Source organism: Amphiprion ocellaris, chromosome 9 (assembly GCF_022539595.1).
Source record: "Amphiprion ocellaris isolate individual 3 ecotype Okinawa chromosome 9, ASM2253959v1, whole genome shotgun sequence".
Taxonomy (NCBI): domain Eukaryota; kingdom Metazoa; phylum Chordata; class Actinopteri; family Pomacentridae; genus Amphiprion; species Amphiprion ocellaris.
In genome coordinates, this window is record NC_072774.1 from 33,232,099 (window position 1) to 33,258,759 (window position 26,661).

Genomic DNA, 26,661 nt, shown 5'->3' on the forward strand with positions numbered 1-26,661 from the left:
GCTGTAAATTCTAGCTTTGATGCAACAGACAAGGAGAGACAAGGGACAACATAAAAAACTCTATTTATTGGCTCATTTAAAAGACTGTACATGGTCCTGCATGGAGCAAATGAGGGACAAATAAAGTGTCAATGAATCAGAACAGAAACATTCTGCTGTTGAGCTCTGGTTTGCTGTAGCATCAGCAGATGACTGTGTAAATGGATGGAGCAGTTGAGCGCTCGAGTCCCTAACGAATGTCATAAATACTAATGACTACAGTCTCTTTAGTGAGAGGAAAAGCATTGAGGAAGCAGAACAGTTTAACAGCATCCTGGAGACTGGCAGCCTTGTTTCATTATGGTGCCTCATGTAATTATAGATCTGGAGACACTGGCATGTAATGACAATCTGGGATAACATTTATTTTACTGGTACCAACAGGAAACATTTAGTATGCAGTAAAAACGTGACAAATCAAATAACAATAAAACATGGACGACCAATAAAGATCCCTGAAGACACATCAAAAGATAACTATACTCATACAAAATAATGAGCCATAACCGGGAACACTCCTGTGGAAGCAAAAGATGTTTTGTATAGACGTTCTGTGACTCGAGAGCCTTTCAAACATCCGATCAAGTCATTTAAAAGCTTCCACCATGAGCAGAGGTAACAGGAAGGGTGGCAGAAAGCACAGAGGAAGCCGACAGCAGTGCTCCCTGCTGTTAATCCAATATATAAAGTGTTCTTCCTGTGAAACCACAGCAAGCTGGCTGGATGCTGTGTCATGACCTGGATAAAGTCTCATATTAGTCACAGTTACACAAAGAGTTCAAAAGTGAATTCCTATGAGCTAATAAGGTAGAAAAGATCAAGACAGACTTTTCACGCCTACATCAAATCCATAGGTTTTCAACTTTTTTATTGTTGTCATTCATTTTTTATTTGGAAACAGTGACATGCAGCAACACTTTACATGCGTTGAGCTCGATATTTTCATTTATATGTATATATATATATATATATATATACATATAAATGAAAAAAAAACTGTCAATCAACACAACCCTCCCCACCTCCCCAAACATAGGGTACACTCCCTAGAAGGCACAAAACAATCAGAATTATATTAGATTGACCAGCAGGCAGATGGGTTCCACCCATACAGAGCCGGGTTCTGCTCGAGGTTTCTTCCCCTTAAAAGGGTGTTTTTCTTGCCACTGTCGCCTTAGGGCTGCTCTGGGGGTTCAGGCATATGGGTTCTGTAAAGCATCTACAGACAATCTGAAATGTAATTGGCGCTATATAAATAAAACTGGTTTGAACTGAATTGAATATTAGCATGTTACTAAAAAGAGAAAAAAAGGTAGACAAGATAAGTGGATATGAAAGCCATATTTAAGCATAGAAGGGTCCGGCCATACACACACTAGCAAAGGAAAGGATATAAAAAACTAAGTTAATGAAAAGAGGAGACATAAAGTAAGTATAAAAAATTAGAGTAAGTGGAAATCTAGATGTACGCAGTCATGATTCTTGAGAGTAAATGAAATGGTTGAAAAGGTCAAACAGTGTCAGGTAAGGTTCTGAGTTTGCTAAAATGTGTCAAGATCTGACCCCAGATAGAATAAAATGTGTCTTTGGACCTTCTAAGTGAGTATTTTATCTTCTAACTTTATGAAATGCATCAAGTCACTCAACCACAGAGATACTTTAGGAGGACTTGTTGATTTCCAGTGTAGTGGAATTCTTCTGCGTGCCAGCTGTGTTGTAAAGACAATGATGCTTTGTGACTTTTCCTCAATGTGGAATTTTCTTATATCTCTAAAGCCAACTATAGCAGCCGGGTTGAAGGACAATACCGAGTGCCTCTGACAGTGTTTTAAGGATTACAGCCCAATACGTTGCCAGAGCAGGACATGACCAAAACACATGGGTTAAGTTAGCAGAGACTTTTATCACAGCTAGCATCTGAGTTAGGGTATATTCTAGCAGGTTTTTCTTTAGGTAACTGGGGCCGGTGTAAAAGTTTGAGTTGTATGATGTACTGTCATTCAGTCAGGCCCACTTTTCCATAGCCTCCCCCAGCTCATCTTCCCAGTCTGCCCTAATCTTCATCAGGGAGGAACATTTGAAGGAGGCTATGCGGTCATTTATTCATGAGATGAGGCTTTTGGAATTAAAAGAGATTTTTAACATATCATCTCAACCCAGAGTTGAACGTATGTTTGGGAAATTAGGGTTCGCAGAAGAAGGTGGCAGATTTAAAAACACAGAGATAAACTGGACTTCAGGAGGGTAAATTTGTGTGACAGGTCCTCAAAGTTTGCAAATAAACCATTAATGTACATTCCTTTAAACACACGGATGCCTAGTCTTTGCCACATAGAGAATACAGAGTCTAATCTAGTTGGGGGGAAGACGTGGTTATTATATATAGGACTTGTTTTCAGAAACTGTTTCAGGCCAAAGCTTTGCCTTTGTTGAAACCATATTCTAAGGGAATTGATGACAACTGGGACATTTGTGTACTTTGAAACAGTAAGAGGAAGACAGGAAGTGACTGAGGCTATAAGGGATTATGAGATACAAGACAGGTTTTCCAGATGGCACCAGTCAGTGTCAGTAAATCATTTTTTTAACACTGGCAGTCCAGTAATAATAGCGAAGGTTTGGCAATGCTAAGCCACCCTGTGGTTTTGGTCTCCAAAGCACTTCTAAGCACAATCTTGGGTTCTTACCATCCCATATAAATGAAGTGAAAGCTTTATCAACAGATCTGAAAAATGATTTAGGAAGATAAAGTGGAATACTCTGAAATAAATACAGGAATTTGGGAAGGACAGATATTTTAACACAACTAACCTTACTTAAGTTTTTTTCCATTCCTTTCAATCTAATTTAGCTTTCTCAAGCAGAGGGAGGAGGTTTTCTTGGTATAGTTTTTGTGTATCTTATGTGATATTAATACCCAGATATTTGAGGTCACTTCTAGAGATTTTGAATGGTAACACGATGTCCTGTATTTGGAGGGCCAAGTCATTGACAGGAAAGCATTCACTTTTACTGAAGTTCAGCTGTATTCAGAAAATTTACCAAATCTCTTCAACACATGAATTATGTGGGGCATGCTTTGAATAGGGTCAGATAATATAGTAAAAGGTCATCTGCATATAAAGATAATCTATTTTCTACTCCTCTTCTATGAATGCCACTTATTGATGATAACGATCTCAGCGTAACGGATAAGGGCTCTATGGCTAAAGCGGATGGCAGTGGGCTGATTGGGCATCCCTGACGGGTTCCCCTTGATAGTTGGAAATACTGCGATTGTTTACCGTTTGATCTTCACGTTGCTATTCAGGAGAGAGACGGGTCGATACAAACCACATTCTGTGTCATCTTTATCTGGTTTGAGTAGGAGAAAAATTAATGCTTCAGACAATGTTTGAGGCAGTGACCCACGAGACAGTGAGTCATTAAACATATGAAGCAAAACTGTTGACAAAAGCAAGCACCATGGATCAACGCTCCCTATTCGATCCATACAGGCTAACAGTGACCTGGCCATTTTAGACTGGATTGTAAGTTTAGGATTAGATCGGTCCAGTGCAAGATTGATTACACAATTTAGGCCGCCACCAAAAGTTCAAGTCTGGTATTAAAGAAATTATTTTTTATATACATTTTTCATCATCCCAATTAGGGGCATATACATTAACTAAAACCACAGCTTTGTGAAAAAGAAGCCCACAGACTATAACAAAGCGACTCTGTGGATCAGAGTTGACGTTCTTTGGCTTAAACTCATTTTTTTTATGTATTAATATGGCTGTTCCTTGTGTTTTAGAGTTTAGGTTTGAGTGGAACACCTGGCCTACCCAAGCTCTTCTAAGTCTATCTAAATATTGGTCTTTTATCAGTAAGTGGGTTTCTTGTAGGAATGAGGTATCACATCTTATGGTTTTAAGATGATAAAATATTCTAGTTCTTTTTACAGGCCCGTTTAAACCTTTCACATTCCACGTAATGAGCGGAAGCTCAGAAGAGATAGAGCCTTCTCTGTTGCTGCTCTTAGATTGTGGAATAATCTCCCTATGCACATCAGAGAGGCTCCCTCACTGTCGGTTTTTAAAACGAAACTTAAAACTTATTGTTATTCACTGGCTTTTAACACAGCATGAGACTCTGCTTCTGTTTTATTGTGCTGCTGTATGTTTTCTTTATGTTTTATTTATTGTTTTAATGTTTTAATTCATTGTTTATTGTACAGCACTTTGTTTCAGCGGCTGCTGTTTAAAGCGCTTTATAAATAAAGTTGAGTTGAGTTGAGTAATAAATCGTACATCAGCTTTCCCTCCACTACATCTCTTCTCCACAACTAAGATATTGGAGTAAAATAATAATGATAGTGGCTGTAAAGTAAGAGAATGTGTGTGGCAGTAAGTGCACTACTTCCTGTGTGTCCACTCTAACAACATAATCAAAGAAAAGTAGCTATGAAAATCTAGGGGTGTACCTTCCCAAAACCCTTTCCCACTTCCCCAACAAGAACAGAACTAAAACTAAGCTTATATTTGTACCTCAGTTAGAGGCAAGCTGCAGACTGATTATTGTACACAGAAAACTTCCAGCTTAACGGCTTCTTAACCCTTTAACCGACAGGACTCCCAGCAACCTGTACAAATTTAGATTCAACCACTCAAAATAATGATAGATGCACTTATAATAGTAGTACAAAAGAAGAGAAAAAAATATGTATGCGGCATCTGTAAAAGGGTGTGTTCAATTCAAGAATGCAGCACTGGAAAATATGAGTTAACCTGGCATTTGACATCAGCGAGGAAAGAAAAAAGGAAACCAAACAAAAACAAGAAAAGCACTCAAAGAGCTCAGTACTCCTCCAATGCTGCTTAGTCTTTGTATGATATCCAACAGATAAGTCTTGATAAGTCTGCAACGGTGGATTTGTAGTAAAATCGCAATCATGTGATTATCAGTTCACTTGTTGTCATGGTTACAGTGACACTGTGCCGCTATCTCGCAATGATACAGAAATCTTTAATAAATCCATGGATCCAGACTATAAGCCACATCACTGCCAAAATCTAATCACTTGGTCCTTGTGTCATTTCTGACCTTCCCTGAAAATTTCACGCAAATCCATTAGTCTGTTGTTGAGTAATGTTGCTAACAGACAGTCAGACGGACAAACGTACCCCGATCGTCACATAACTCCACCGCATTTTTTGGTGGAGTAATAAAACAAAAGCACCCACACCTGGAGTCACAGACCGCTGACGGAGGGAGTTCACATGTGAACAGTAACAAACCGTCCTGGAATTAAACAGTTTACAGACCTCGTGGTGTACAACGAGGAGTTTAAGACAGGAGGCTGCTGAACTTCTATTCCTTGCTGAATCTCTGGTCGTAAAACTTCTGGGCTTCATCCGGTGAGTTGAAAGTGAACACTACGTCCCTGTCAAAGACGCGCAGTCGAGCCGGGTACAGCTGACAGAACCGGACGTTCCTCTGGTACAGAGCCTGCTTTATGCCATTAAATGCTGCCTGTTTTTTAGCGAGTGCTGTGCTGAGATCCTGGTAAATCCTTATAGTGGTACCTTGGTACTTCAGCTTGTAATTCCTGGCCCAGCACAGTGCAGCCTCCTTCTGCTGAAACCTGGAGAAACATACAAGGAAAGTGCAAGAGGATTTCCTCTGGCCAGGTCTGAGAGTTGGTGACCGGTGGGCTTTCTCTAATTCAGGCAGCGCAGGGAAGACATCGAGGCCTATTATCTGCATCAGGACTCTGGACATGAACTTCACTGAGTCTTTACCATCCTCAATGCCTTCGGGGATATTCAGAATATGGTGGTTGGACCTCCATGAGCAGTTCCCAAGGTGTCGAGTTGGTCTAAGAGAGACTGGTTTAGGAGGGTTCTGATGGTGGAATGTGCTGCAGCTAGATGTTCAAAGTTGTCACCGGCTACAGACTCCTTGGAGGTAAGGTGCTTCTGAAAAGAGTTCACTGTTGTCTGTAGTGAGTCCTGTGAGGCCAGCAGCAGCTTTACAGATTCTTGTATCAGAAAAGAAACATCTTGCCAAAGCGAAGTCCTCTGCTTTTCAAATTCTGCGGTTAGCTGGTCCATAGTGATGAGCACAGAGGTTGAGTTTTCCTCAGGTGTAGTTGAGGCGTCGGTCATTAGCTGAGGGTTGCTAGTTCTGAATAAAGCTAACTTCCCTGCTACATGCGTAGTTGGAGTTTGAGCATTATTAACCTTTTTTCACTCATGGAATTGATCATTTTATGGAAAAATCTCTGCAATGTAACTGACTGAAGCTTTTATAGTAAGGGCTGACTGAAAAAGTGGGGTATAAAGTAAAGCTTGCAAATAGTGAACTGGGGGCCTTTTCACACGTGTCCTACTCCTACATTGCAACCGGAAGTCCTCGGGGTTTTCAACTTTGATAAGGCTGTGTTCCTAGTGCAACATTTCCTCCTATGACAGGGTGTCTATTAAACATGAGCAACAGCAAGTTAGGCAGTTGTGGGTTTTCTCTCCTGGGGAGTCAATGATCCATACGGGGCAACAAACCCCACCGGCGCTCCCATATGGCCTTTAAAGAACACTGTATGACGCCGTCATCTAACACTGCTAACAATGCTCATAAATTTCTACACAGGGTGAACGTGATCACCTCTGTCTGGACAATATATCTGATGACAACAGTGCTGTGGATAACAACCGTCAGATCTCCGACAGAGTCACACACAAGGAGTCGGCTGAGGTCTCAATAGCCAGGATGAAGGTGTCCTCGTTGGAGTAGTGCTGAACAATGTTGTCGTCCATGTTCACCAGGACCCTGAGGAAGAGACAGATGAGAAAGAATTGTCTGATTTAACGTACGCTCTCCATTGGTTAAAACTTTATGTTTTTTGTATAGATTATACATAAAAGATGGACATTGCCCCCATGACATCGCCCACATTGAGCTGTCCAAGTCACTGAGCCATGAATTCTTGCCTCTTGGATGTTTCTCCCTGCTGACGTCTGACGTTACGGTGAGCGTATTGCGTCACTTCCTGTTGTAGCGCTGTGTTGTGTTCTGTGACTGTTGTAGCTTATCCACTCCATCTAATTTGATATTCATTAAATCTGTGTGTAGCGGTAATATTTGAATCGTAACATACACTCGTTTTCTTCACGCACCCTCTCAGTACTTAATTCTAAGTTAATCTGTTATCTCTGTCCGCTAGCCTAGCACTTAGCAGTTAGCATGGCTTCTCCCTCTTCCTCTCCTTCTCTTTCCTGCTCAGTGTGTCACATGTTTAGTTACTCCTCTGCCTCCTTTAGTGATAATGATACCTGTAATAAATGCAGTCTGTTTGTAGCTTTGGAGGCGAGGCTCTCTGAATTGGAAGCGCGGCTCCGCACCATGGAAAACACCCCGCTAGCTGTTAGCCAGGCTCCCTTAGCCGGTGCGGACCGCAATAATATAGCTGCTAGTGTAGCTTCTGCTAGCCGTACCCTAGCAGCTCCCGAGCAGCCGGGAAGTCAGGGTAGCTGGGTGACAGTTCGTAGGAAACGTAGTCCTAAGCTCAAGCCCGCTGTCCCGGCACACCACAAACCGCTTCACGTTTCTAATCGTTTTTCCCCACTCAATGACACACCCGCTGAAAAACCAACTCTGATCATTGGCAGCTCCGTAGTCAGAAACGTGAAGCTAGCGACACCAGCGACCATAGTAAAATGCCTCCCAGGAGCCAGAGCGGGCGACATAGAAGCAAATTTGAAACTGCTGGCTAAAGATAATCGTAAATACAGTAAGATTGTTATTCATGTCGGCGGTAATGACACCCGGTTACGCCAATCGGAGGTCACCAAAGTTAGTGTGGCATCGGTGTGTAACTTTGCCAAAACCATGTCGGACTCCGTAGTTTTCTCTGGACCCCTGCCTGATCTGACAAGCGATGATATGTTTAGCCGTATGGCATCGTTTCGCCGCTGGTCGTCTACGTGGTGTACTGCAAACGACGTTGGCTTTATAGACAATTGGAGCTCTTTCTGGGGAAAACCTGGTCTGATTAGGAGAGACGGCATCCATCCCACGTTGGCTGGTGCAGCTCTCATTTCTAGAAATATGGCTGATTTTATTAGAACTCCTAAAGCATGACAACCCAGAGTTCAGACCAGGATGCAGAGTTGTAGTCTTCCACACCTCTCTGCAGTTTCCTCTCAGCTGTCATCCTCCAGTAAATCACTTAGCTTTATTGAGACTGTGTCTGTCCCCCGACCACCAAAATTCAATAAATCAAGCAAATCAAAACTAAACAAAAGACATAGTAACCATAAAAATCTAATTAAAATTAATACCACTATTTCAACTGAGCGAAGAAACAGGACAATTAAATGTGGTCTGTTAAATATTAGATCTCTCTCGTCTAAATCTCTGTTAGTAAATGATTTGATAACTGATAACCAGATTGATTTGTTCTGTTTGACTGAAACCTGGTTGCAGCAGGAAGAATATGTTAGTCTAAATGATTCAACTCCTACTAGTCATACTAACTGTCATGTTCCTCAAATCACGGGCCGAGGAGGAGGAGTGGCAGCAATTTACCTCTCTAGCTTAAAAATGAACCAGAGACCTAAACCTAGTTACAGTTCATTTGAAAATCTTACTCTCAGTCTCTCTCATCCAGATTTAAAAGCTCAGAAACCAGTTTTATTTGTTGTTGTATATCGTCCTCCTGCTCCTTACTCTGAGTTTTTATCTCAATTCTCAGACTTTTTATCTGATTTAGTGCTCAGCTCAGATAAAGTCATTATTGTGGGTGACTTCAACATTCATGTTGACGTGGACAGTGACAGCCTTACGACTGCTTTTAATTCAATATTAGACTCAATTGGGTTTTCTCAACATGTAAATAAACCAACTCATAGTTTTAATCATACCCTTGACCTCGTTCTGACTTATGGCATAGAAATCAAACAGTTAACAGTATTTCCCCGGAACCCTCTTCTTTCTGACCATTTTATGATAACATTTCAATTTACAACAATAGATTGTATAGGAGTTAAGAATAAATATCATTACAGTAGATGTCTGTCTCACAATTCGGTGACTAAATTTAAGGAAATAATACCCTCTCTATTTAGTCCAGCACCACTTACTGATATAATGGAAGGGAAATATTATAATTTTACCCCCACAGAAGTGGATTATATTGTTAATAATGCTGCAGCCTCACTGCGTACAACACTTGATAGTGTTGCACCTGTAAAAAAGAAAGTTCTATCTCAGAGAGGACCTGCTCCTTGGTATAATTCCCAGCTGCGGACTTTAAAGCAGGCGTCCCGAAAGCTGGAAAGGAAGTGGTACTCCACTAATTTAGAGGAAGTTTATGTAGCTTGGAAAAAAAGTCTAGTAATTTATAAAAAAGCTCTTCGTAATGCCAGGACAACATATTATTCATCTTTAATAGAGGAAAACAAGAACAACCCCAGGTTTCTCTTCAGCACTGTAGCCAGGCTGACAAAGAGTCAGAGCTCTGTTGAAACTTGTATTCCTTTAGCTTTGAGCAGTAACAACTTCATGAGCTTCTTTACAAATAAAATTATTACGATTAGAGAAAAAATTAATCTGGCCCTTCCTGCAAATGTCACAGATGTATCATCGAGTACAGATACTTTAGAATTGGCTGTAAGACCAGATGGATATTTAGAATTTTTCACCCCCATACATCTCTCTGAACTCATTTCAATAGTTTCTACATCCAAACCATCAACATGTCTTTTAGATCCTATCCCAACTAGACTGTTCAAGGAGGCTTTACCTTTAATTAATTCCTCAATGTTAGATCTGATTAATCTCTCTCTAGTAACAGGTTATGTACCACAGGCTTTTAAGGTTGCTGTAATCAAACCTTTACTTAAAAAGCCCACTCTAGATCCAGATGTTTTAGCCAACTATAGACCAATTTCCAACCTCCCATTTCTCTCTAAAATTCTGGAAAGAACAGTTGCAAATCAATTATATGAACATTTACAAAGGAATAGCCTGTTTGAAGAGTTTCAGTCAGGCTTCAGAGTGCATCATAGCACAGAAACAGCTCTGGTGAAAGTTACTAATGACCTTCTCATAGCGTCAGATAATGGACTGGTCTCTATACTTATTTTATTGGACCTTAGTGCAGCATTCGATACAATCGACCACAAACTTTTATTACAGCGACTAGAACATTCTATTGGCATTAAAGGGACAGCACTGGACTGGTTTAAATCCTCCTTATCAGACAGGTTCCAGTTTGTGCATGTCAACAATGACTCTTCTGAGCATACTAGGGTTAATCATGGAGTTCCTCAGGGTTCTGTCTTAGGACCAATACTGTTCACATTATACATGCTTCCCTTAGGCAACATTATTAGGAAGCACTGTATTAATTTCCATTGTTATGCTGACGACACTCAATTGTATTTATCTATGAAGCCAAATGAAACTAATCAGCTAGCTAGACTGCAAGATTGTCTTAAGGACATAAAGACCTGGATGACCTATAATTTCTTACTACTAAATTCAGACAAGACTGAAGTCATTGTATTTGGCCCCAAACATCTTAGAGAATTGCTTTCAAAGCATATAGTTACTCTGGATGGCATTACATTGGCCTCCAGTACTACTGTGAGGAACCTCGGTGTTATCTTTGACCAGGACATGTCCTTTAACTCGCACATAAAACAAATCTGTAGGACTTCCTTTTTCCACCTGAGAAATATTGTGAAAATCAGGAACATCCTGTCTCAGAGTGATGCAGAAAAACTAGTCCATGCATTTGTTACTTCTAGGCTTGACTACTGTAATTCCTTATTATCAGGTTGTCCCAATAGCTCTCTGAAACATCTACAGCTGATCCAAAACGCTGCAGCCAGAGTACTGACGGGAGTTAGCAAGAGAGATCATATTTCTCCTATATTGGTTTCTCTTCATTGGCTCCCTGTTAAATCTAGAATAGAATTCAAAATCCTTCTTCTGACATATAAAGCTCTTAACAACCAATCTCCATCATATCTTAAAGATCTGATAGTACCATATTACCCTAGCAGAACTCTTCGCTCTCAGACTGCAGGCTTACGTGTTGTTCCTAGAATCTCTAAAAGTAGAATGGGAGGCAGAGCCTTCAGTTATCAGGCACCTCTCCTGTGGAACCAGCTCCCAGTTTGGGTTCGGGAGGCGGACACCCTCTCTACTTTTAAGACCAGGCTTAAAACCTTCCTTTTCGACAAAGCTTATAGTTAGGGCTGACTGGGTGACCCTGACGGGGTGAGCTGGTGTTTTCATTTGCACAACTGACTTCCCCTCTTGACGTCCCTTTAGTTTGCCCCTAGTTATGCTGCTATAGGCCTAGGCTGCTGGGGAACCTCTCTGGATGCACTGAGCCCTTCTCTAACTACCTATGTATTTACTATATATACCATTATTGCATTACATTCACTCTGTTTCTTTCTGTGTCCTTTCTCCGAGTGTCCCTGGTCCCAGAGCTGGATGCTGGATGCTTCAGATGTGTGGCTGTGTTTTATGGTCCTTGTGTCCCACCCCCCCACCTCTCTATCTCTACCCCTCTATCTGTATCCCTCTATCTCTACCTCTACCCCTCTATCTCTACCTCTCTACTTCTTCTGTCCCTCTCAACCCGCCCGGCCAGCAGGCAGATGGGTCCCCCCACATTAGAGCTGGGTTCTGCTCGAGGTTTTTTTCCCTGTTAAAAGGGTGTTTTCCTTGCCACTGTCGCCTTTTGGCTTGCTCTGGGGGTCAGGCATATGGGTTCTGTAAAGCGTCTCGAGACAATTTGACTGTAATTGGCGCTATATAAATAAAATTGAATTGAATTGAATTGAATTGAATTGACTTGAAGCCACTAGTTTGGAAATTGAATGTCATCTTGCTCCTTTGAAATCAGACAATAGTGATCAACAGGTGGATCTGACTGAGAACTCAAGGAGATACGACCATAGAGTAGCAACTTGTTGATCATATAGTACCCACATACTGAAACACATCCAGCTTTATCATCATTTTACTCTAAATAGGACAAGAAATTACAAATTTAACATCATGCTGTATTGAAGGAGACCTGAAACTAATAACTGAAACCAAAAATCCATCAGAAAAAGTTTTAGTGAGTTAACAAATCAAGTGAGAAGTAGGGCTATTTTTCTTATAGATTTCTTATCAGTCAGACAGGAGGAGTCGCCCCCTGCTGGCTATTATAAAGAATGTAAATTATAGGCACGTCCACGCTGGCTTCACTTTTCAAACCCAGAGGCTAAGTTCATTTCTTATACAGTGTCTGTGGTTATCGTCTATCTGCTAGTGCCTCGATCTGCTGTTTTGGTGCAGACTGAAATATTACAACATCTACAAATAAATTGGCACTAAAATTCATGCAGATATTCATGATTCCCAGATGATGTACCTTTAATATTTTGGTGATCCAGTGATTTTTTTTCTACTTTCATCACAAGGTTCGTATTCATGACTTCAAGAGAAATGTCTCAACCAAAATGCACTGCTATTAAATTTGCTACAAACACTCAGGGCCCCCTCAGAATGAATTGCAATAATTTACTAATTTATAATTTTTTTTTTCATTTATCCTTTAGCTCTTCGTCTAGCGCCATCATTCAGCTTAGCGTTAGGTTCATCAAATACTTTGGTATAAGAGCACATACCTGCAAAACTAAACTAACCGAACCTCATCAATTTAATCTGTATTAAGTGCAAATGAAAATAATTAGTAAGCATAAGTCACAAAATACACACAGAAAATGAACATTCTAATCAGCAAATGACGGATAATCAGAGGCTGCACATTCTAAACATTACCTGAGAAACATTGGCATGTTGCTGGAAAGAGCTGCTAGCATGACTGCAGATTCATGGTCTTTCTTGTGTGGAGTTTGACTCACCCCTTTTTGCTTTTTTGGTAAACTTTGGCCATCTTGTCAACAGGCAATGCGTATTTCTCTGAGATCTGTGAGACAAAGTGCATTTTAAACATGTTAAAGCAGCCTGAGGTCCCAACTAACTGACTCACTCTTCTGCGATGCGCTGCTGATAGTTTGTTCAATGGTGGAGTCGTGTTTGTTAAGTTATTTTAGTAAGCAGCTGTTAGAGCAATACTTTGTTAGTACTCACGGCCTCCATCAATGCTTTGAGGGTTGGTGTGCGCAGCATCAGGGCATCAAATACTTCATCACCCTCTTTCCTCACATACAGAAGAACTGATGAAGCATGAAAGAGGCAAGACGTAACATTCATTCATTCTGTCAAATGATGTAGTATAAGAACAAGAGCTTGTATTGACAGGGATGTTACCTTTCCTTTCCAGTTCCACTTTGGACTTCTTTGGCTGAGGGGGACAGACATCCTCCTCACCAACACATGAAACCCTCTTCATCAGAACACCTCTGATGAACACACACACACACAGAAACACAGGCCATGTAAAAGGAATACAAGTGCATCTCTGCTTTGAAATCAATCATTTCTCTAAGCAACTGGAACGTGTTTATTCCTACTTCTGTTCTATAAAGGAAAGGTAAAATGAAATATCACAAATCCATATCTTGAGCCATCCTTTTGTGGTATCATCACCATGGAGAAATCAAAAACAAAGCACTCAAGGTTAGTGCACACGGTGCAGCAAGCTGCAAACATGATGCTCACCCATCTCTGACACCCTCTTCAGTGCTGAAAGCAAACACCTGCAAAAAAAAAATACAAAAGCAACATGAGAGGTAGGAGTAGATGCACACACTTCCTGTGTGTATGTGTGTGTGTGTGTATGTGTGTGTGTGTGTGTGTGTGTGTGTGCGTGTGTGTGTGTGTGTGTGTGTGTGTGTGTGTGTGTGTGTGTGTGTGTGTGTGTGTGTGTGTGTGTGTGCGTGTGTGCGTGTGTGCGTGTTTGAGAGAGTGGTGCCTCACCTGCCCTGCTCTCTGCAGGTTTCCAAAGTAGGCACCAGGAATGAAGAGAACAGGCTGGGAGTCCAGGTCTTGCAAACTTTTGAACAGTGTGCTTTCAGCCCTCTTAATGGGAGAGGTCTGCCCTGAGCTGCCATTTTTACCTAATTCAGAGGAAGCATGGACTCAGCATCTGTTGCCAGGCAACCACACAAAGTACAGATTTAATTAGGTTTAATTGACTTGCTTTGCTTTTTATGTCTACTGCTGTGCTCATTTACCATTTACTCTGTGTTCCATTCAGTTTAATATTTCCAGAAAAGTGCTCTGTAACCTTGTTTCAGTGGATGTTAAATCAAACACACGACCATATATTATGTAAATGTCATTAAAATGAATATCATAATTTCATTATTTTGTTGAAATGAAGAAGAAAGTATTTTTTCACCTTTCATCCTTTTCCTGAGCTGCTTTTTGTCCTCATCACGCAGCTTCCTTTCTGCACCCTGCAAAATACACAAGGAAAAGAGGAAGAATAAGTTAAACGACATGAAAAAATAAAAGCAAAACTTTGATCCAAGTCTAATTTATAAGCTCATTGCTGACCAGTCCAGACAACTGAGACCTCACCTTGTCGCAGAAGACTTTGATCTGAGCGAAGGCCCTGTGGATGGGCCTGCTGCTGCAGCTGTTGTAGCTGTAGGTGTCAATCTGGATTATCAGAGGCATCCCCTTCACACCCTTCTGCGAGGAGAAGTCTGTGCTCAGACAGTTAACCGAGATAAAGACCTAGGAAACAAAAATTAAGCAAAAGACAGGATCGATGTCTTGAGTTTTGAGACCTAAACTGAGCCACAGATGTCAAATAGCTGTCATCCGGCACAGATTCCCCACAGAAGGTACTTCTGCAGCTGCCAAGCGGTACATGAAATGATTGTAGAGTAGCTCATGTAATTTGAAGACATCCATCCATCCATTATCTATACACCGCTTAATCCTCACTAGGGTCATGGGGGGGGTGGAGCCTATCCCAGCTGACTCGGGCGAAGGCAGGGGACACCCTAGACAGGTCGCCAGTCTGTCGCAGGGCTACATATATAGACAAACAAGCACTCTCACATTCACACCTACGGGCAATTTAGAGTAATCAATTAACCTCAGCATATTTTTGGACTGTGGGAGGAAGCCGGAGTACCCGGAGAAAACCCACGCATGCACAGGGAGAACATGCAAACTCCATGCAGAAAGATCCCGGGAAAGCCGGGACGCAAACCAGGGATCTTCTCACTGCAAGGCGAAAGTGCTAACCACTACACCACTGTGCAGCCCCAATTTGAAGACATACAATTTATAATTTAAAAAATGCATCGTCACCTGCAGGGTCACCTGCAACAGTTCAGCACTATAAGTATTGATACTAGTTAGCAAGAAACCAGAGAAGTCTACAGTTAGCTGAACATTAAGGATAAACAGATCGAAAAAAGAGCATGCTTAAAATGTCATTTTAAATATGTGCTGACATAATGTTAAAATAGATAACTAAAAGTAATGAATGAAGAGGGAGAAACTGTTGTAATGAAAGAATAACCCTTACTTTTAAGAAAGGTTTGAACAAGTAAGTTAAAAGTAATGAACAAGTTTAAAATCTAAATTACATCAAAAATGACAGATAAATGATTCAAACAGTAGCCAAATTTGTAAAAAGGTAACCCATACTTTTTTTTGGTGAATGGTTGAAATAATAGGTTAAAAGTCACAGATAAATACTGAAATAATAAGATATGATGCTAACTTTTGGGGGAAAACATTCATAGTTTAATGATTGACATAATTTACTAAAATTATTGGATATGGTAACAGATAGCTAAAGGTGAGAGATTTATTTATAGCCCTTCTTAAAACTGTATTTAGATACAAATGGTTGAAATAGTTCATTAAATTAAGGATAAAGCTCTTGATAAATGTTTGAACTGTTCAACTTCTGCCATTTCATGTGGTAGAGGTAAAAGCCTGATCCATATACAGTCAATGGCCTCAAAGATAGTTCAATTCTAATATTATTTATTGAATTTAATGATTTTACAGACATCCAGTTTAAATGAAAAATATGTTTAAAAAGCATGGCAGATGATATCAGTGAAAGAGGAACTGGGACAAGGCTTGATGGGCCAAAAAGTTTTTCTTCTTTTCCTTTTGGCTTTTCCCTTCAGGATCCACCACAGCGAATCATCTGCTTCCTTCGAACCCTCTCCTCTGCAGCCTCTTCTCTCACACCAACTAACTTCATGTCCTCTTTCACTACATCCATAAACCTCCTCTTTGGTCTTCTTCTAGGCCTCCTGGCAGTTAAAACTCAGCATCATTCTACCGAATTATTGTCCCTCCTCTGTACATGTCCAAACCATCTCAGTCTGGCCTCTCTGGCTTTATCTCCAAAACATCTGACATGAGCTGTCCCTCTGATGTCCTCATTCCTGATCCTATGTATCCTGGTCACTCCCAAAGAGAACCTCAACATTTTAATCTCTGCCGCCTCCAGCTCTGCCTCCCATCTTTTCCTCAGTGTCTCTAAACCAGACAACATCTCTGGTCTCACCACCGTTTTCTACACCTTTCTTTTCATTCTTGCTGATAGTCTTTAATCACACTTTTCTCGACATGTTACAACCTGCTTGCTTCTTCACCTCTTTTCCACACTCTCCATTTCTCTAAACTATTGACCCATAATTCCTTAAAATCCTCCACCTTCTGTATCTCCTCTCCCTGTAGCCTCACCCTTCCACTTGCTCATTCACACTCATGTATTCTGTCTTGCTGCGGCTAAGCTTCATTCCTTTCCTTTCCAAGGCATACCTCCACCTCTCTAGATTTTCCTCCACCTGCTCCCTTCTCTCACTACAGACCACAGCATCATCTGCAAACATCATAGTCCATGGAGGTTCCCGTCTAACCTCATCTGTCAGACTGTCCATCACCATCGTGAACTAGAAGGGGCTCAGAGCTGACCCTTGATGCAGTCCCACCTCCACCTACAGCACACCTCACCACTGTCTTACAACCCTCATACATGTCCTGCTAAAGGACATTTAGATTCATACTTACTTTAGTCTTATCTGAAATCTTTAGCATCTTTTAAAAGTCTTCCAAACATCTCATCTATCATCTGTATAATCTCTCATCTAACTGTAAACAGTGTTTTTTAGGTTGTTGGTTTGCAAGTAAGAGATCGAAACAGAGATATTGAATGGAAACCTTGCCAGGACGAGTTGTGAAGGCAAACAAGATTTATGGGATGTGATAAAGCTATTCCTGCTTTCATTTTAACAGTGAGAACCCATTATGATTGTTTGCCTGCCCCCAGCTCAGCTAAAATTCTGTTTGTTTTACAGGTAGTCTGGTAGAGGGAACTGAATGAGATCTTTGTTTTTCAAATGAATTTCAACCTGAGTCATAAAGTGCACAGTGATGAGTGAGAGGGTCACAGGGTCATGAGTCACAACTGCAGCACCAGTTCACAGGCCAGAAGTAACACTCAGCCATGCAACATGTCCCACTTCTCTCAAAGATGATGATAAATGAGCTTCAAATTTAAATGTATCAAGTGAAAACACACTTGTGAATGATTTACTGATTTACAAGAAAGTGTGATTTTCATGCTGAATTTATCTGTGGTTTAATATTGTTGCAGACCCCTCACTGTTATAGATTTAAGAAATGCATGGCTCTGTTGCAAAATCACTCTTTCCCCTGCATAATAATGTGGCAGAGTAGAATCCACAAAGTTTCACCCAAATAACTGGATAGTACCATTACTAATATATTAAATTCAAGATGAAGATCTTCTATCTTCACACATGTAGTTACCTGATGGAACAGATTCTCATGATTAACATCAAACATCTAAACCAACAAACTCCGGTTGAATTTTCCAGTTAAACGGGACTGACAGCTTGAGCAACAGGTCGGCAGACGGATAACGGTAGAGATTCCTCATCGTGGCTCAACGGCAATTTTCCCACTACACAACATCAACAGCATCGTGTCTCAACCTGCAGAGGTGAGGGCTGATTGCTGGAAAGGCCTGGAGCACAAATGAGCCTCTACACACCTCCACAAATTCACACCTCCACAGACCCAAGCCATTTCAATTGTTCCACAAGCGCTGGACCCATTGCTGCTAGTGTTTGTGTTTGTGTGCGTGTGTGTGTGTGTGTGTGTGTGTGTGTGTGTGTGTGTGTGTGTGTGTGTGTGTGTGTGTGTGTGTGTGTGCGTGCATGCGTGCGTGTGTGTAGGAGGCTTGCTGTGTTTGCGTTTGCTGCATGTGTGAGCATTCAAATGCCTTCCCAAAAAACAAGAAGTTCATGAGGGTACAGTAAAGTGGCTGTTCAGTGCCATCCGCTCAACTGGGCACAAACAAACAAACACAAAAACAGAGTCATGCTGCAGGAAGCCGCTCATCTCCCCTACCGACACATTTCACATTCTGTTACAATGAAGATGCTGACTGTTGCCTGGCAACAGCCAAACCATGCCAAAACAAAAAGAAAAAAGATAATCATTTGCACCAAAAATATCAATTTTGTATGTCTGGCCATCAAAGTCTGCTTGGGCATCCAATTATGTTTGGAGACCTAAATTTGTAGGTGGCACTAGACAGGCATAAAAAGAAAGAAGTGGCTGCAGTGACATGTCAGGCATCAGATTCCCTCACAATAACAGTGGTGTTCTTTCTCAACCTCTTCCACTTTATTTCCAGCAGCCTCTGTTCCTGTGTGGAGGCTTATGAGTCAGCGTGCAGCACAAAAGGCTGATAATGATCATCTGGTTTACATTTGGCAGCAAAGCCACACATCCCCATTCACAATCAACACAAAGCTGAGGTGACCTGCTCTTGTAATCAGTGGACAGGGAACACTTCTTTCACCCTTTAGCTGAGAGTTACAGCAGCTCACTGTGAATGGAATTAAAATCACTATCATAAAATAAAAAAAAATGTAAAAATCAGAATCTACTAAATGAATGGAAACTCACACCTAAAATGATCTAATATTTAATGCAGCAAATTGTTGTCCAGTGTTGTGTATCACATGAGAAAAAACATTTGGGGGATGTTCATGACAACTTTTAGGAGCGAAGATGTGGGAATTTTCCCATTTCAGATTTTACCATGGCAGGGCTTTAAACTAAATGCTAAAGTCAACAGGCTGATCTTATCCAGATCACATTTATCATGCTTATCATATTAGTTTATTTGTTGGTTTACCATTAAAGCGGCACAACTGGAGCTGATGGGAATGTCAAAAGCTTTTGCACTGACTTGATCTCAAACTGCAGCACAGAACAAAGTAAAATTTTGACCTGATGTCGACATGAGATGAAGAAGGGTTCGGGAGAGGGGAACTTGAACATCTGTTGTAACAAATTTTATGGCAATTCATCTGATTGTCATAGATGTAATATTCAGAACCAAAAACACAAACCTGCAACTGGCATTAGCAAGTCATAAAAAAGACGTGAAAAGATGCAGATGTTTGGCAAAGATTTTTGGTCTTGATCCCACAATAAAGGACTAGAAATGAAGATTTCTTCATCTTTGTTTCATCAAATTTGATCAAATGTGTCTCTTGGGAACCTCCTTATTTTACTTAATAACAGAATCGAGCTGAAACGATGTATTCTGAAGCTAATACAAGTATGTCTGCGTTCTTTAATCACAAAGACTGATGTTGGAGTTTTAAGCTTTTTGATCTATTCAACATCTACACTGTGTTCTCAAAATAATGGTGCACAATGCTAATTACTAGGGTCAGGTGTACAAGTGCACACAGTTTGATGTTGTATCTTCATACCAACATCTGAACACACTAAAAACAATTACAGTGCAGTGAAGGTGTGTGCCAAGCAGTAAATATTTATCCACAAACCTGCACAGCTGCAATTACCCGTCTTTTACCAAGGTTGTTTGTAGAGTTCTCATTAAAATTTGAGCTCAATGGGAGCCACAGGGCCCAAAACAGCCTCAGGGTGGGCTCATTCTTTGTGTGCGCGGGTGTGTTAACGTGTTGTTTGCTGTTTGTCTTCATCCAACTGACCACCCTTACGAAGGTGAACTCTGAGCAGCTTGTTTTCAAGGTCTGTCGCTGGACGCCTGTTAAATCTGCAACCTTAAATAACGACCTAACACAAAGCAGGAGATGCTCCTTCTGTCATGGAGGACAAAAAGGTTGGGGGAGGATGGAACAGTGTGGCATATGATTCCCAACTATTCTGAAACCATGAGGTGTCAACAGTTGAGTATAGACAGAGTCCTCAGAACAAATAACTGTGGTTTTCCCACAATTTCCTAAGAAAGAAATGTAGAGCAAAACCGATGAGATAACAATCAGGGTGTGTGTCCATTTGACCTGTTGACTTAAACAGCATCATGTCTCTATTCTTTCTCTACTTTTTTTTTTTTTTTTTTTTTTTTACCTTTGCTTCTTCACTGACATCCCATGTGAAAGACACGGCATTGTAGGCAATTTCCTCCACATTCCCTATTGTGTTGAAGCTCTCCTTGTAGTCGGCTGCATATAAAGGGAGAAAATGGGAGAAAACTGTTTAAGTAGTTGTTGTGGAAGTTTTGTAATGGCCAGCAGCGGGCGACTCATGCAGCTGCAAAAAGATGGCAGCTTGTATAGAAGTGTATGAGAAATGATCGTATTTGTTACTGGACTTATTCCCTCATTAAAGCAGTTTCCTAATAAGGTTGTGGTTTCAAATGTTCATTTAAAGTTTCCTTCAATACAGCATGATACCATTTAGAGTAATCCATGTTTTATATACACCATTTCAGTGCATTTCCATTGTTAATATTGACACACTGATGCATAAGTAGCACATTATTGTTAAGGTGAAGTTAGTTTTACCATTTTAAATACAGATAAGTTGTTTAGTCCATGGCATGAAATCACAGAGGAGAGACAGGAAGTAAAGTTGTTACATAGCTTTGTATGTGCATTTCTTGTGTTGACTCGTCTCTAATCATTGCAGTTTTGAAATACTAGATGTCTCTGGGCCATGAAAACTGAGGTCACTTTAGTGGACCAATCAATATTTGAAAAGGGATCCGAGCTAGACACAGGTAAAACACAGCGGAACTGAACTGTAGTGAGGTATAATGTTGCATTACCAAAAACTGAACTTGAGATCAGTATTTAAGGAGATATACTTAGTTAACGTTCCTCCCATTTGGCACTATGAGGCTATTTTGTCTTTAAACAGACTTTAAAATTCCCACAAGGCCACAGTAATTTAAGCTCCCTTACCTTGTCCATGGCAAGTCAATGCCAGTACCATGGATGTTATTGGCAGAGGCTTATCCCATACAAAAAACACCACAATGTAAGACATCACTGGTTCATTCCACTGAGTTTTAAAACACAGGTTGAGGCCTGTCTCCTGCTGCTCATACAGGATATGGCCGCCATCCAGGCCCCCACCTACAGTATTCCTCCTGCTAACGTCTATGCAAATGTAAGACTCATAGGCTGTGTCTTCACAGAACTTCTGTGGGAATTGAGGATTGACTGTTATTCAAATTTGTATCGCGTTTCACCTCAGGATATGTGACAGGATTCTCCTGCAGCCTACTGCAGGTTTGCCACCTGGTTACTCTCTGTTTATCTTGATGATTTTGTTAAGCTTAGAGGAACATTTTTATTTCTAAGTGTGATATTCAATACTGAAATGTGTGTGCCTACTCCCCATCTGCTCCATTTATAAACCCTTTCCAGCCATGAATCTAGACAGTAGGCCTGGCAGTGAGGAGGACAACAATAATCATCTTACCAATGTCCAGGACTCTCTGTTTGGCAGTGTGCTGGCGGGAGTGCCAGTATTTCCAATTCTTCAGCTGCTCGTCTCTGCACTTGTCTTCTCCAAAGACAACCATGATAACACTCTGGCATTGAAGCAAACATATAATATAATCAGGCAAAAATATTTCAAGCTACTCAGTAATAGGCTTGCAGTAAAACTGTCTGCCTCTACACTTCCTGCTGGTGTACTATTTCACCTCCCTCACCTGTACAATACTGTCCTGCTGCAGCTGAGAGCCTCTCGTGGTGCACTGCTCCCTACTGGATGGGCTCCCATCAGGCCCATGTGACAGCATCCCTCCACTCACTTTGCCTCTGGACTGACACAGGGATGATTTGAAGCCAGTCTTGGACAGTGTCAAAGCATAGAACTGGCTCCGGTTCAGGTAAGCCATAGGTCCTTCTCCTTGCCGTGGCCGAAGTGACATGCTGGCCTCTAGATTGTACTGGAAACTGTCACTGTAAGAACATAAGCACATGTCGGAATTTCTGGGAACTGTCGAGAAGACACGCTATTTCCTCTGACATGAGAACAACCGTACTACTGTACATAAGTAAAATTAGCCCAAAATGTGTCGACATTTCAATAAAAAAGGAAACAAAAAAGATTGTAGATTTATTTTTTAACTGGACTAATTTGGTGGAGGGAAGGTTGTGTTTTTACACTGCAAAAGGATAACGACAAGAAAGTTATTACAACAGTAAGTGGTCCTTAAGACAGTTATGGGTCTAAATATATACTTTTGTCCCATTTATCAAAGGCACATGTCACCACATCTGAAAAGGTCAAAACCAACAATGACTTGAGCCTACTGACAAGTGCTGTGTCCAAAACCTGATGTATGTTATTCCTCAGTACCACAAAGCTTTGTTGTTGTCTAAAACTGGTAAAAAATAAATTGAATCACACTGTTGCACCAGATGACCAGTGCATCAATCCTCTGTTGAAAATATTCCCAAACAACACACCGTTTCCTTCTGAATGAGTAATTTGTGCTAAAAAAAAAAAAAAAACGTGTGTGTCCAGTTTGTTTTTCTTTTTTCAGGAAATTACTCATTACTTTTGAAAAATGACGCAACATATTTGTATTTTGCTTTCAAAGATTTAGTTCTTCAGTCAAAACAAATGGGCTTCGGGCCACAGACAGGCTGGGCAAGTTATAAAATACTGAAACAGACTGACAGAGTGTTGTTTTTGTTATTTTCAGGGGATTTTTTGAGAAAATCAACTACAGAATATTGATGGTCTTATCCTTTAATAATACTGCATCAGAACATTCTGGGCACATATACGTGAATCTCTTTGATTTGCAATATTTGCACATTTCACGTCTCCGCTGGTATGTGAACATTTTAACTTACACTGGTAGGCTATAGTGGAATGCATCATCTCCTGAGGAAGAACTTCTGTGGTACATCTGTGAAAGAAGAAAATGTTTACTGTGTGTTTCTAATGTGAGAAACTACTACGCATCAAGAAGAAAATAAAGAGTCTATAAATGTGAGCCTGACTTTTAAAGCACGATATAACACCGCCTCCACCTCACTCCCCCCAGATGACAGTCTGACCTCTCCTCCCACAGCATCCTCTTTCGTGCTGTCAGGCGTGCTTCTCTCTTCTTCTTTCAGGTAACTAGCGATGGACAAGTCATAGGAGCTCTGCTCGTACACCATCCTTATCTGCTCTCTGGGTTGTTCCTGGTACAAGCCACCAGAACAAGGAACTGCTATGGATGTCTGGCCCTCTGTCTTGACCAAAGCAAGAGGTGCACTGCCTCCACCTTTACTATCTCCTCCTCTGTTGTCTCCTGTGAGGTTCATCGCTCCATATCTGGAGCCCTGATGTTCATGAGTGGTGCTGCTGTTCAAAGAGAGGTTTACAGGCATGGACCTCAGAGCCTGAAGATGGTGATCTAGCACTTCCAAGTTCCCGCAGTTATTGGACCCAAGAGTAGCAGGATCTGTGGGTTTAACATCACTGGAGGTACGTCTCCTCTCTCTGGGAACCTGACAGGTTACAGCAAATACAGCAAATCAGATTGGGAACAAATTATATGGACATTTTCTTTTTATTATTCAGCTGTAATGCCAAGCCTTTCACACCTTGTAGTAGTCGTACAGCAGACCGAGAGCTGCTGCACTGTCCTCATCTCCATTGATGCTCATCATGGCCTTAGTGGCAGCTGTCAGTGGGTTCTCCAGTAAGCTCCTCCACACCTCGTCCTCGCTGCTGTACACTCTGCGGGAGGGCATCGACACTTCATTCGGTACCACCACCACCAGCCGTTTGCTGACAAGATGACAAAACAATGGGAAGATGTTGTAAGCCATGTTGATACTGCAAAGTCGATCCGTCATTAACAGAAGTCATTCTGCCAAGCCACCAGGTATGCCCCAGGCTGTTTCTCACCAGACTTCAATCAATGGCCTGCTCCATGTGAGCTGTGTTTATTCAAGTTCCCTTCTGAGCATTAGCTGCTTGTATAAATCACAATTAACTAACAAAACCATCGGATAATGATGTAGTTCAGAGGTACTGGCATTACAATAAATTGTGTGAGATCTCAGTTTTTGAAAAACCACATACTGTCTAGCTGATAATATTCCCAGTTAAAATAATTATAACACATAAACAAACAGCAACCCAGTGCATTATCCCAAGGTTCTGGTTACACAAAATCACTATATTACCATTATATTAATTTAATCATTTCTGTGTCTTGGATGCATTTTATGGCATTGTATCTCTTGTAGTGCCACTACTTGCTTTAAATTATTCTTCATCATACAGATGTGAAAGCAATAAACGACACAAGTTTTATTTGATGAGAAAGGCAGCAAATGTGCATATTAGAAGCAGACCAAATATATCTCAAAACCTTAAAGTTTTAATTAAAATTGAAGTAAAATGAACAGATACAAAAAGTGACGTCAATTGCTTATTCTTACCTGTCCATGTCCATGTTGCCTCCAGGACTCAGGTGTTTTCTAGGACTTGCACGTTAAACTGGACTTTCTAGTTGGTGCAGGTAACTTAGTGCGGGACACTGAAAAAACTGGGACCCGCAAGGTTCTGTTTAACTTCTTAGTCCAAACAGCACATAAAATCCTTTGTAATCTTTGGCAGCTTCGTAAAGTGATATTTCAGAGTCCGTGGTGAAATGTGAGTCCTGCTGAGTAAACCGTGGAAGTTAACATTTGTTTGGACAAGTTTCTGAATTAAGAGATGGGCAGTGCGGCACCTGAAGAGGCACGATAAACACGGAAGCGAAAGCTGCGCTGCTGATTGGTCAACTGCGTTGACGTAACTGACGCAGACGTTTTCTTATTGGTCAGTCCGGAGGGGAAAGGCGTGGTTTAAAGAATAAGTGAAAGGTGGACATGCTGTTGTTAAAATTCAGCTTCTGTCGCTCCTAAGCGATGCGTTTGTTTGAAGTTATTTTGTGCTCTGGTGCTAATTGTTCTCTATCTGAAAAATAGAGAATTACGACAAACATCCGTCCCACTCACGTTTTAATTGTTTTTCTATAACATTTTACGTCTTCCTGTTGGAAATTGGGAAATTAATCAGAGGTGAAATGGCGCATACTGATCAGAGCCCCTTCCTTTCTCCTGATTTGCTTCCATATAGATAGTATTCTGTCTTACTAAAAAGCCAACATCTTAACCATTATTCTGTTCTACGGGTGTCAATAACAACAGCAGCAGTGTGGCCTTGTTGTTGTACCGTGACACCTTGTGGTAGGTATTTAATCTTGCACCGTGCAGACAGAAACTCCTATTTATATCTGGACTCTAGAGATGTGCTCAACATTCTTACACAAATCTGCGTTGTTGCATTTTTTTTTTTTTTTGTTTTATTTTTTTGTGAATTAGCAAATACATTTGAATAAGGATGGAACTGGTGCTGCCTTCACGTGCTGTCAGACGATTTCCTACTAGTTGCATGCCATTACAGATCAAAATGAGGTTCATCTCATTTCTCTGTTTTAAGCCTCCACATCTCTCTTCCGTCCTCCTTCCAGTGAACTGGGAATCAATCTGAGCACACCATCTCAGTCCCTGACATGCATCTAGCGGGTGGAGGAACAAAAAGAGAGACGGAGAATATAAGGGAGGATGCACAGGTGTATCATAAAACAGGTGTGACGCGCAGCTGGAATATACTCCTCATCATCATTGCACATCCTCGATTCCTTTCCTCGACTCCTCTCATGTCTTAGTCCCTCCCACCAGAGAAGTGAACGGAGGAGGGGAGAATGAGATGTGAGGAGAGAAGAGTACAAATAATTATACAGAATGTGGCAAAATGTGACAAAAATTTACTGTCATATTTAAAAAAATAATTAACGTGGTGACATATGGAAGACTGGTGACAAATGAGGACTATACAATTATAAAGTTACATATATCATGATGCGCTGATGTATTTTATATACATACATTTGTCAGCAATTTACATACACATTACATACACATTCCAGCTGTGTCATGTCTTTAATGTGTCTTATTTGCACCATCATAAAATTGGTTAATATTTTTCTATCAAGGGGCTGCACAGTGGCGTAGTGGTTAGCACTTTCGCCTTGTAGCGAGAAGATCCCTGGTTCACGTCCCGGCTTTCCCGGGATCTTTCTGCATGGAGTTTGCATGTTCTCCCTGTGCATGCGTGGGTTCTCTCCGGGTACTCCGGCTTCCTCCCACAGTCCAAAAATATGCTGAGGTTAATTGATTACTCTAAATTGCCCGTAGGTGTGAATGTGAGAATGATTGTTTGTCTATATATGTAGCCCTGCGACAGACTGGTGACCTGTCTAGGGTGTCCCCTGCCTTCGCCCGAGTCAACTGGGATAGA

The 26,661-nt window shown here is 41.0% G+C and overlaps 1 protein-coding gene across 3 annotated transcripts; it reads right to left on the reverse strand.

Annotated features, from left to right (window-relative positions):
* Positions 1-46: 46 nt before the first annotated feature.
* Positions 47-25,053, reverse strand: LOC111569390 (grainyhead-like protein 2 homolog). Of its 3 annotated transcripts, none has more exons than XM_055013543.1 (15): positions 24,756-25,053; positions 23,910-24,045; positions 23,319-23,813; positions 23,169-23,224; positions 22,013-22,265; positions 21,778-21,889; positions 20,419-20,513; positions 14,578-14,736; positions 14,396-14,453; positions 13,972-14,111; positions 13,714-13,751; positions 13,363-13,454; positions 13,183-13,268; positions 12,954-13,018; positions 47-6,849 (listed from the first exon to the last, which is right to left on the reverse strand). In XM_055013543.1, the coding sequence occupies exons 1-15, from the start codon at positions 24,767-24,769 to the stop codon at positions 6,735-6,737; spliced, it is 1,914 nt and encodes a 637-aa protein (XP_054869518.1). In that variant the 5' UTR covers positions 24,770-25,053; the 3' UTR covers positions 47-6,734. The 3 variants fall into 3 exon arrangements, with proteins under 3 accessions (XP_054869518.1, XP_054869517.1, XP_023127237.1); XM_055013542.1 differs by having other exon boundaries at positions 23,910-24,096; positions 24,756-25,052; XM_023271469.3 differs by having other exon boundaries at positions 23,376-23,813; positions 23,910-24,096; positions 24,756-25,051.
* Positions 25,054-26,661: the final 1,608 nt, after the last annotated feature.

What these genes read in the sequence shown, in the direction of transcription:
- LOC111569390 (XM_055013542.1), bottom strand. An exon ending in TGCTGTACGACTACTACAAG is followed by an intron (nt 23,814 to 23,909) that starts GTGTGAAAGGCT and finishes GTAACCTGTCAG; the next exon opens with GTTCCCAGAGAGAGGAGACG. An exon ending in TGTTATATCGTGCTTTAAAA is followed by an intron (nt 23,225 to 23,318) that starts GTCAGGCTCACA and finishes CTTCTTTCACAG; the next exon opens with ATGTACCACAGAAGTTCTTC.